At 45.8% G+C, this 12,318-nt stretch overlaps 1 protein-coding gene across 1 annotated transcript in view; it reads right to left on the bottom strand.

The window, feature by feature from the left end:
- PRKCH (protein kinase C eta) overlaps positions 1-12,318 on the bottom strand; it is a gene marked incomplete at its 5' end in the record, with an annotated part of 85,172 nt that overhangs the window by 61,127 nt on the left and 11,727 nt on the right. Inside the window, 5 exons of the mRNA XM_057378775.1 lie at positions 46-173; positions 1,063-1,192; positions 2,797-2,885; positions 3,864-3,898; positions 4,723-4,873. Coding sequence (XP_057234758.1) covers positions 46-173; positions 1,063-1,192; positions 2,797-2,885; positions 3,864-3,898; positions 4,723-4,873 — 533 coding nt within the window. The remainder of the gene's footprint in view (positions 1-45; positions 174-1,062; positions 1,193-2,796; positions 2,886-3,863; positions 3,899-4,722; positions 4,874-12,318) is intronic.

Raw genomic sequence — 12,318 nt, 5'->3', positions numbered from 1 at the left:
GTAAAGGTTTTAAACAGAGAAATAAAAAAATTAAAAAAGACTCACCGAATTTGGGGAGATGCTTCCTGGTTGCAGACCCATGCAGGCCAAGGTTTTTGCCAGCTCTGCTGAGTTCACCCCACAGTTTGGAGCAACATTTGCTTGGCATCGGATGTGGACATTCATTTTACAGACTGACAAGAATGGAAATTAAAAGCAAAGGAACAATTAAAATAACTTGGAGGGATTTACTGCTGAGAAACAATTTGGCAATTCTGCTTCAGGAAATAACACCCATCTGGATCGACTCTGTATCCTTGAACTGGTGGGATTTTTGCCACTGATCTAAGCAGAAGCAAAATTAGGACTCTTGGAAGAGAATAAACTCCTGAAAACCAGGAACAGACCCCAAACTGTCCAAGCAGGATGCCACATTGCCCAGAGCTTTTCATAAGCATGTATTTTTGAGGTGCATAACTACCATTGCAGTTATACTCTAAGTACAATTAGCATTTATAATGCCACAGATTTCACAGCAAACATCCCTTGCATTTTCACGTGCATAAATACAGTGTTTAGAGGGAAAAAAAAAAAAAAAACCATTCTTGCTCTAACTCATAGGCACACACACACCCTCTTGTGGGAGGTGAAGGCAACGATTTTACAGTTTGGATCACTGAAACAAAAACATAACGCCAGGACATGCTTAGTCATCAATTAACAGACAGGGCAGGCAGCCCAAAGCAATGACCTTTTTTTCCCCTCAGATGCCTTTTCCCTGCCTTATCTCATTAGATGAGGAAAAACCTTCAGGTAAAGGGAAAATGCGAATGCAGGAAGCAAAATAATAACTTTTAATAATGCAAGTTAAACAAAGCTGTGCTGAGTTTGTGCAAAGTAGAGTCCTTCTGGCAGCCAGAGATTTAAAAAAGAGATCAGCATTTTTTTTTTTAACTCTTACGAAGGTGAATATTCATCGCTCAGCTTTCTCCTGAAGGTTGCACAAATCAAGCCCACACAGTGCATCAAGAGTGTAAAAATAAAATGKAATTTGTGGAAAGGCAASAGGGAGAAGCTGCTCACTTTTACACTGCAGACCCTGCCGCATGATCCCCCAGAGCAAGGACCCGCAGTGGTCACAGAACGTCGGGACTTTGTAGTTGTGGACGCTGAATTTGTGAGGAATGTTGATCCCAAACCTCTGTTCCGTCACCTGAGGCACCAAAAGGAAAGCACAGGTTTAAAATTCAAATACATATGTGCAAGCTGGTGKTCATTTAAATACAGGCATTTAAGTGTAAAAATAATTTCAAGTCAGAAAATGTCCCAATCCGTCCCCTGGCTGAGGTTTACTGCAAGTGAATACTGAATCAACAGCCTTACCTGCTGGGAGCCAGCCCTGCTCTCCCTCCTAACCAGATCAGACTACTTGGCAAAAACAGATTTCAAAATAAGGGCTGCCTAGCCCATTTTAAATTCTAAAGGACAAGTTAGTATTGCAAGTGTGGATTACCTCAAAAAAACCAATCCCACTGCAGTGTGAGCTACAGCATTTTGTAATCACAAGTTTTGAAATTACTGACTTGCATACTATGTGCAAAAATATGCAAGTTCAGGTCAAACTGTTGATTYTATTAAATTTAATATAGAATAGCTTTCACAGCTCCTCCTGAAATTCTCATTCCTCTTCTCACCCTCCTTGTTGTTAAAAGCTTTCCTTTCAGGCACATATTTCACTTTATCACTTGCACTCATCCCCTTTTTAACCCTGTTCTTTTCCAATTGTAAATCATTCAGATCTCAAGGACACCTTTAAAAATGTTTTAATGGCTGAAGAAACTACTCCCCATTTAGCAAATTTATCACTTTTGACTTTGTTTCTCAACATGCAGGTCCTGGAAAGAGAAGATGGAACCCAGAACTCCATAAAGTCAGGGTTGGGACTGAAACAAGAAGTTCAAGGTGCCTCCTCACCTTTGGCTTCTTTTAAAGTAGTTTAAATGTCTTATAAAACCTTCATAATCCCAAGAGAGGRGTGAGGACATTCCCTATTTAACTTGCACTTTACCTTTAGACTTTTTAACTTATTTTCAGCTTGTCAAGGGGTCATTTTAAGGAGTTCAGCTCAGCAGTTTGGAGGCAAGAAATAACAAACAAAGGCATTTTCATGGCACAAAACCCAGAGCTGCCTCATGAACAAATAGATTTTATTTAATTTTTGCTCCAACAGTTATTGAACCATTTCCAGTTCCAGAAATGAGACATGCAATGCACAGGGCAGTGTTAGGTAGGGATGTTACTCCCATCAAACACAGCCAAAACTAGCAAGAAGGAAAACCTGCAGAAACACAAGTTATGCAAGGCCTCTTTAATACAACATATTTCACAGAGCAAAGGTGTGGAGCAACAACTAAATAGGCCCTTCAGGCAATCAGRAAAGAAAAAAGAGGCAAAACAAAGACCAGTGGTTGGCCAAGAAAATCCACATTATTAAGAACTGGGCACCAAATTTTGAACTGCACCACAATTCATCATGCAAGAAAATTACCAAGGAAACAAGTGGATTTGCYACTTTTTGATGTCTTCCAATGAAGATATCCTGACTTCTTAAACCATGTGCTACTCCAAACAGTTAATGGCATCAACAGAAGAACTGCATGACATTGCACGGCCTTCCTCCATGTCCCTATCACTCTTTCCCACTTTTAAACCCATGAAGAATGATAACACAGAGCAAATTCTGTTATTGTACAACCCCAGCAACCCAGACAACCCCAGACAAAGCAGGATGATGCAAAATAAGCAACGTGACTTTACCTTGAGATCGTTTTTGTTGGTATTGTTTTGGCACGTGCAAGCGGTGACAATGAGGTGATGGCAGCGCTTGTGTACAACACAGGTGCACACTAGGGAATAAAAGAGACAGGATGAAAAGAGCCCTGGGAAGATTCAGAACACATCAAATCCAACAGCTGGGTTCCTTAAGGCTCAGCTGCACCATCAGCACACAGTAAAGATGGGAAAAATAATCAGTGGCTTTGAATTAACAACAGATTTGGAGGTGTGTCTTCAATCCACTGTAACAGAAATTCTGCACTGGATCATTCACAGAACCTGGAAAACAGCTGCTTACATCAAAAATGGSTGATGGACACAGAAGCAACAATGTAGCTGCTCAAACTACTCAAAAAATGCTGTTGAAATATTATGCAGTGAAGAGCAGTTCACACAACAGTATCAATTTTGTTCCCATGCAGCTAAAGGAAGATACCACGTTGTATTACACTGCACAGGAACAGGCTGTGTTGGGCTACACTGAATGACCAGGCACCTCTGAAGCAGGTAATTCTGGGAAAAAGGGACAGAAAATTCTAAAAAAGGGAAAGGCAGAACAATAATTAAATGCAAACAAGCACCACATACACTTCTACAGCCAGTCAGCCAAACTATGCACTCAGACAGAACATCAACCCACCAGGCTGCTCCTGGAAGTTACAAAATCCACAATTTCACTTTGATGAACTTCATAGGGAGAGAAAGGAAGAAGGGTTGGCCATTCCAGCAGGGTACTTTGTGTCCCAACACCATCAAAGCATTGTCCTGAAGGGACCCTGGGTGCCTCAAGTCCGGCTGGGTGTTGCTTCTAGCCAGCAACTCAGCGGAATTGCACAGGATCAAACTGCTACTGGACACYCAGGTGTCTGCAGGAATGCCAGTGMRGYCAAGCAAAGCTGACAGGRGCTCCAGAGCACAAGTCTGGCTGGGGAGGATGAGGAATGGTGATTCCAGAACAGCTCAGAGCTGCACGATGTCCCAGCAGCACGGGCAAGTGCTCCCAGAACAGCACATCACACACACACAGCACACAGGAGAGGAGCACTTACCTTGGCACTGGTATCCCTGCTTGCCAAAAACGCCCCTGGAMAAGACAAAACATGGACACCATTAATGGCAGGAACCTCTTGCAGATTGTTTGCAGAACACAGAGCCAACGTGCAGGAGGATCCCCAATGACCAGAGCTGCCCAGCAGAGGTRCAGTCCAGCTCAGGGGTGTGAGAGCCCAGGAAGAACCAGCACCGGCCACGGCTCACAGGGCAGGCTGCCATCATGCCTGTGTACCCCACATTCCCCCTCAGGGCAGGCTGCCATCACACCTGTGTACCCCACATTTCCCCTCACTCTCGTTTCTCCAATAACTCACTTCATTACAACACACACCCCACACATCAGACTGATCCCCACAGCCCACACTCTGTTATTACTCTACCACTCTGTGTTCTTTTCAGAAACATCTACACTTTTCTCCCTGCTCTGCCCACTTCTCCACGTGCATCACCCCACACCTCACACCCCTTTGATGGATTTTCTGTTCTCAAGAATCTTCCTCAACTTTCAAGCAACTGTTTTTTTCTCASTGTAATCTCAACGCTCCCCTCCAGYRAGTCMGATCTTTCTTCAGGTTTCCTCGTTACTTTTTTCTCCTTTGAAATAACACCTCTGGCTGCAAGAGAGGGACACTGCCCCATCCCCACAGCAACCCAGATTGGTTCCAGAATCYAAGATACACATCAGCTCTGGTCTGGCTGCAGCATAAATGCACCCTGCCAAACCTGATGGYCAAGCAGCATCACCTCAGCAGCCCTGAGTAAAGTGCTAAGTGACCAATTCAGGACTGGGGGTGATCATCCCCAGAACCTACAGGACTGGGAAGCTCCATGAKGGGGTGTTTGAGCTGCTCTTACCAGATGAACTCCCTGCAGTGAGAGCAGTAGGTGGGCTGGCGCAGGTAGGTGGCCATGAACTTGTGCCCGTTCACCTGGTGCACCCGCCTGCGCATCGCCCGCTGCCGCTTCCGAGTCAGGTTCTTAAAGATCCGGTCCCTCGGCAGAGTCCCTGTGCAGGGGGGAGAGGAAAAGAAAAGAATAAACAAAACGTTAGGATCACCACATGCAGTTAGCACTCCTGGTTTTGCAATTTGGGCCCCCAAAATAAGGAGGATGTGGACTGGCTGAAGAGAGCCCAGAGATGGCCAAGGAGGGGGTGCCAGGGGTGGAGCTGCTCTGCTGTGGAGCCAGGATGGGAGAGCTGGGGCTGCTCAGCCTGGAGAAGGCTCTGGGGTGACCTTGGAGCCCCTTCCAGTGCCTTCAGAGGCTACAGGAGAGCTGGAGAGGGAATTTTGACAAGGGCATGGAGTGATGGGACAGGGGGAATGGCTTCACACTGAAAGACAGGAGGTTTAGATTGGGTATTTGGAAGAAATTAATGACTGTGAGGGGGGTGAGGCCCTGGCACAGGTTGGCCAAAAAAGCTGTGGCTGCCCCATCCCTGGCAGTGCTCCCCCAGGGTGGATGGGGCTGGGAGAAACCTGGAATAATGGAAGGTGTCCCTGCCATGGCTAGGGTGGGAATGAGATTATCTTTAAGGTCCCYTCCAGCACAAACTGTTCTGTGATTCTATGATAAAATGCTTTCAAAAGCCACAATTACACCCCTGGTTCAGAAGTCAGGGCACTGTGGTCTAGAACAAGGATGGCATCCGGGACAGGTACAGAACTTAACTGCAACACCCCCTTTAGCTCAAAATTACATTTCTCATCTGGAAATATCTGCCTTTTCCTCTTCTTCTCACAGCTCTCCCATGTTGGAACATGTCATTAAGCTATTAATTCACAAGTTGTAAACAGACCAGAAGCCCAAGGCTAATGAGTTGTTAYAACTCACAGCTTTTTGGGCAATAACTCCTGAAAACACGACTACACGTAACCAACGAGCAGCACGACACTTGCTGAGTGCAAGCAGTGCCTTGCTTAGTGAACACCTCTGGTGTTCTCATGCTACACTTCTGCTGCTATTGGCAGCATTTTTTCTTCCTGTATTGGATTAAAAAAAAAAAGCATTGTCTACCATTTCAATGGTAATTAGTTGTTTGATATATGCCACATTCAGCTTTCTTTAAAGGGTTCATTTTCCAAAGGTTAGATAATATCTGATGGTTCCAGAAAGAAGGGATCCAGGAACTGCTGACATTCAAATCTGAATTGTCCCAAAATTTAATTTAATTTTAGAACAGAACAGACTCTACTTTAGTTGAGAGGAACCTACAACAATCACCTAGTCCAACTGTCTGACCCCTTCAGAACGGACCAAAAGTTAATATATTTTAAGGGCATTGTTCAAATRCTTCTTAAATATGAGAGGCTGTGCGCACTGATGACCTGTCCAGGAAGCCTGTTCCAATGTCTGAACCATTTCTTGTTAAAGAAATGCTTCCTAATTCCCAGTCTAAACCTCTGGCACAATTYAACATCCCCAATTTAATTACCTATCAATATAATTTAATCTTTTTACTGAATTTAGTTCAGCCACATAACAATTTCCTAGCAAAGCTCAATTTACACGAAACAAGTGTCTCTCAAAAGGCAGAACTGAGCTCTGGCTCACGAGAGCCATTCCCATTTGGCAGCAGCCACCCAAAATGCATATCCCAGCCAGCTGGTGTTCAGGATCCTCACACAGGCAGGGTCAGACTCAGCTGAGCCTCCCAGATCAAAGCCTCATCTGGGRCACACCTGCCTCAGAAGGAAGAAATCTGGAGTTTTTGAGTTATTTACTTGGCAAAGTAAAGGCTCTGAAAACAAGTGCATTTTGTGGGGGACATACCAGAGTTTGCTAGAGGTGATTGTCCACCAACAAACGTACTCAAAACTCTTGTTTTGAGCRTGGGCTGGATGCAAGACAACAGCCAGCTCTTGCCAAAGCCTCAGCAGGGATATAATGCCACAGGAAAAGATGGGCAGGCTGTAAATTCCCCGAGCAGGGGATCGGCAGCAGGACCCAAACACAGCTGTCACCATCCCACGTGTCTTCCCACAAAAAGGGGGCACAGCAATTCCCTGCTTTCAACTGGCTTTGCTCATTAACCACAGGGGGAAGGGGGTGGTGGAGACAGAGGAAAAGCTGTCAAGCTGATCAAGGCCTGAAATGTAGGAATCCCACATCACAGGCGTATTTCCTGGTTCCCTTTGTAGGAGTTAAGATAAGGGAAACCATCCTGTCAGGACCGAGCRCAGCCACTTCAAGGGGCCATGAGCCACAGGATGCACCACTCTGGCTACTCCTGCTGCAGGTTTAGAAGCAAAGCCAGCCATGAAATTCAATTTTTTTTCTGCTGTGTCCTCCCAGCCTTTTGTGCACATGTCCCTTTCACAGGCACTGATGGAAATCTCCCCCCCCCTCCAATGGCATTGCTGTGACACAGAGCATGGCTTCACTTTGGGACAGCTTGTGTTTATTTTTTAAATGGAAGCACATGCTGTAAATCAGGATCTTCCCATTTAAACACACCAAGAGAAAGGATGTAGTGAGGTTGATCCATGCATTTAACAGAAACCTGCTTTTCTCAGTGCAGAGACTGGCACAGAAGAGTCTGCCTTTGTAGGGCAGTGCTTAAACACGTGTTAAATTCCCACTGAGGTCAGCGGGACCCTGCCAGGCTCAATCAGAGCATTGATCCATCTCCTTCACCATCCTGCCTCTGTCTGTGGGCAACCCAAAACACGTGACTGGAATATGGAGGAGCTCTGCAGCAGGGAGATAATTCACCTCTTTGCCACTCACAAGGTGTAATTTTGATCTCCAGAAGTGAGATCTGATTTGAGGACGTTTAATATGCCTTTCAAACGTTCAATTATCATTGCACAAGTTCAACTGCCTTGTTATCTACCCCAGGAATCATGCCTGAGAGGAACCTCAAGAGGTCAACCAAAAGGCTCTTGAAAAGGAAGATCAAGAGCCAGTTGCTTCACTGAGCTCAAGCCTCCTGTAACTTCATGTGAGAATAAAAAAAAAAAAAAATCCTTACGGCATTACAGAATGTGTCCAACTTCAAATTCAAGAGAACATCTCTTTGATCTGGGTTTAGGCAAACACTTCAGTGTTTTTCCTGGATCAGGGCCAAACACCCCAGCTGGCAAAGTGTCCTGTACTGGTGTTCAGCATKCACAGGAGAATTCTGAGGCAGGGAAAGGGAAGCACAGGGCTGAGCGGGCRATGAGCACAAAGCAAATCACCTAAAGAAGCAATCCAGTTACCAGCTTGCTCCATKCCAGCTGCTCCATTAGAAGCCCAACAGCTGATGCCCTTTAAACCCCCATTTAGCAGAGTTTAAAAGAATATGTTCCCAATTTAGCTCCCGCAGCTTCTGGTTTCCTTACGGTTCCTGTCAAGGACCAGCATGGGGTCATCACCTCCCTGCTGCTCTCTCAGGCAGGGCAGACCACACATGGCAAGAGGAAACCAATCCCTGGCACCAGGACTAGGGGACACTTGGAGACAGCCTGCAAAGCCACCCATGGGACACTGCTGTGGTTTGCCCAGCTTCAGACCGACTGTAATCTTGAAACAGTTCACAAAACCCCAAAAATTACAGGCACTTGCTTTTTCCAGGGCAACAGAGGAAGTCACCATGCTGTCTGCCCTGGTGGATCACATCCAGGGCCATCCTTCTCCCTGGAGTCTTCTCCCCTGAGCTGTATTCATCCTCCATCCCCARACACCAACATCCCACAGCACAACAGTTCTGTCTTGCAGACCCACTTGTCATTAAAGCCCACGCCACAATCTGGGGTTTTTTTCCCCTTTACCAAAAGGTAATTCAGGTTTAAAACACTCCTCAAATTTCACATTTTTTCCCACTACTTGGCTATCAGACCCTGCTAACTTTCTGCTGATACTGCACATCTTCCAGGTAATCCTCACCCATGCTTAYGTTCATCTGAACTTATAACAAATCTGAGTGTTATTAAGCACGTGAGTGGCTTCAGCAAGGCCTGGATTACTTTCCATATGCCATTCAACTCTTTTGGACACTATTCTTCCCATTTCCTGGTGCTGGCTCAAGTGAAGAGGGGAGGGAGAGCCCAGCACAACCCCAGCCATACCTTGAATCCAGGTGTAGCTGCAGGAGACCACCCACCAGATGATTTGGTGGATTTACATCCACAACCACATCCCACAGAATAAATCTCTCTCCCTCAGGGTTTGGGGGCTCTTGCATCCCACACACCATACCACAGAGCTGGCAAGTTCAGCCCCCCAACAAAGTGCAAGAGATTTTGAAATGGTGGAACACACAGCTACCAAAACCTTCCTCCCAGCCACCAGGACGGCAGCTCCTCAGCTCACACCCATCTCATCTGTTCAACAGGTCCCAGTGCCACTGGGTGAGAGCTGGGGGCAGAAATCATCCAACAACACAGCACTGAAACCTGCCAGTGGAAAGGCYGATTGAATTGGGATTGTTCAGCCTGGAGGAGAGGAGGCTCTGGGGACACCTTACTGCAGCCTTTCAGTTCTTGAAGGGAGCCCACAGGAAACCTGCAGAGGGAGTGTTGACAAGATCCAAACTCAAAGAGAAYAGGTTCAGTTAAGTTATTAGGAAGAAATTCTTCCCTCTGAGGGTGCTGAGGCCCTGGCACAGGKTGCCCARARAAGCTGTGGCTGCCCCATCCCTGGCAGTGTCCAAGGCCAGGCTGGAAAGGATTTGGAGCACCCTGGGACAGTGGAAGGTGTCCCTGCCCATGGCAGGGGGTTGGAGTGAGGTGATCTTTAAGGTCCCTTTCAACYCAAACCAGCCTGTGATTCTGTGACAATTCAGAAGCCACTCCTGTCTCTCATCTTTGGTGTCAGAAGATACAAATCCATCAGAGATGTTTTCCCAGCTCATGTTTTGCATTCTGGCCAGTTTTCCATATATTTTCCTTCTGGACACAGASAGAGTTTAACCAAACAAAGCTGTTCTAGACATTTAAAGAGACCCAGACTTTTAAAAGCCTCTAATCTCTGGTAAAGCAACAACCACCATGAACAGTTCAAATGTCCAAATACTGCTATAAAAGCAAACAAGCCATTTCCCAGTGAAGGGAGTTTCCACASCCGTGGTTAAACCCGGACATCTGTAACTATGGGGTATTTAGTGTGCACAAGTTAACTACAAAGTTCAATACCAAAAAGCTTCTTCCCCTTTCCTCCCCTCCTGCTGAACACGTGTTCATGGCAGTGGAAATTACACATTCAGCGGGAGAGGAGAATAAATAACCCACCGAGTCATCTGAGGACACGTGCAAGCACCAGCACATCCTCACCCCCTCGGCAGCCTCGAGCACCACCCCTCCTGCCCCCTGAGCTCACCTGATCCCTTTYCCCCCCCACATTTTGTATTCCAGGAGGTTATGTCAGGTAAATCTTTGTAGTGGTGGCATTACTGCAGCAGGAAAACAAGAGCTGCAGGATGAAGGGATGTGTTTAGAACGATCTGATTTAAGAAGTTAAAGMTCCTCAGGTCTTATTTATTGGAAATCAATCTCATTGTCGTGCTATTGACCACTGCAGTGACACCAGCACAGCAAAGGTCATGCAGGCACCTCCTCACCTGACAGCTCCCAGTGATGCATTCCCATACGTACCAGTGGCATTTTTCTTTAAGAGGAATAAAGATATTTTAAAAAGTAATGTAAAAARCCATAAATCAATAATGTTAATAGGYTAAAACTTATYTAAGCTTTTTTTATCAGTACCAGGAGCAGTACAYACACCASCAGCACAGCAAAGGTCWTGCAGGTACCTCCTCACACATGACAGCTCCCAGTGATGCACTCCCATATGCATCAGTGGCATTTTTCTTTGAAAGAAATAAAGATATTCGAAAAAGCCATAAACCAACGATGTTAATAGGTTAAAACTTAATAAAGGCTCTTTTATCAGTACCAGGAGCAATACACACATTATCCTCCCCTATGAGTACTGCAAGAAAGCTCCCCTTGCACTTAGGAAYGCACAGCCACTGACTTTACTGTATGTAAAAGCAAGAGAGTGGATTGAGAGGCCACTCATCTCCTRCAAGCACCACAGCACTGAAAAACTATCTCAGATGATGCCAAATGCTCATCCAGCCCATGCCCTACCGGTGAGCAGTCGTGGGTGTTTTAGAAAAAGAAMACATAAATCAGACCAAGCAAATTATTTCACACCCCCACCCCCTCCAGCCATCAGTGTGTAGGTGTTYTCTCAATATTTACCTAACAGTGGGCTTCCTCACATCTACTGAATGTAAACTGAGGTTAAACCAAGATGTTTATTTCCCTTACATAACATGTAAGTTATGACAAAAACCCCTTATTAAGGTCTTGCATCTTTTAACCAGAAGTTTTATCACCATAATCCTGTGGATAATCACAACCACGGGAAGCCTTGCTAATTAAAATGTTATAAACACRACACAGTGCTGAAGAAGAAGCTGACAGCCTGATCCTGAAAAGGGAAAAGGATTTARATACCCTATTCTGCTTCCCTAGTATTAGTGCTGCAGAGTGAAAGTTTCTCCAATTACAAAAGTTTTCTTCAGTTCTCCTCAAAAATAAGATGCCAAGTGGAAAAGAGCCACCTCCACAAGGATTATCTAAACCACACGGGGTTTCTCTCCCAGCAGAAGTTCATCCTTTTTTTGCCACCCTATGCACGATCTGGTCTCTGSACTCTGGTTCCAGTCCCACCAGCAAAGTGAACATGTGGCACATCAAACACAGGCTGGGACTTATGTTTGATCCAGCTGCCCTTCTGCCCTCTGAAACTGGATAAAGTTTGGTATGAAGATCAGAGGAAGAGCCAGCTAAAACTGGCAGCACTATGCAGTCTTCTAGGACTTCCCAGAAGGGCCAGGTTAATGGGCAGCTCGTCTYCTAAGATGCCAACCTGTCAATATTGTCTGACAGAGTAAGAAGGAATGGTCAAGCTCTGAATCCAAAAAAAGTTTTCCCCACTCATGAGTGTGAAACAGCACCATCAGCAGTCTTGGAAATGCAAACATGCAATCATCCCTGCATCAAATCACACAGAACTGGGCACTGGAGGCAAGGGCAGATCCACCTTCCTTGTTTYCTTGCCAGATCTAGGACACAAATTCATCTCAGCTGTCAGAGATTTGGGGACTGAGTCTGAAGGATGATGTTTCAGTGTGGCAGCAGTGAGAACAGGATCAGTGAGGTTCACACAGCAATATTGGTGAGCACGACATTGCTCAGCTATTGTACAACAGCACATCAGAGGTTTCCTTCTACAATGACACAGAGCTCTGCTGGTACCAGCAGGTGAGACAGAACAGCACCTTTKGGGGGCTCRGTTTTCTTGGCTATGGCAGTGYCAGGGACAGCAKGACAGCTCTGCAGAGCTGCAGTGAYCAGRGTGGAGCTGCTGGCAGCACCCACATATTCAGGAGGGGAGATTGCTGCACAGCCAAGGGCACAGCCTAATGCTGGGGCTGAAGAATAGCTGCTTTTTATCTGT

Source organism: Malurus melanocephalus, unplaced genomic scaffold (genome assembly GCF_030028575.1).
Source record: "Malurus melanocephalus ecotype Western Australia unplaced genomic scaffold, MMel_1.1 scaffold_373, whole genome shotgun sequence".
NCBI classification, from domain to species: Eukaryota; Metazoa; Chordata; class Aves; order Passeriformes; family Maluridae; genus Malurus; species Malurus melanocephalus.
The sequence above is the reverse complement of the archived record's forward strand: the minus strand, read 5'-3'. Positions and strand labels throughout refer to the sequence as shown.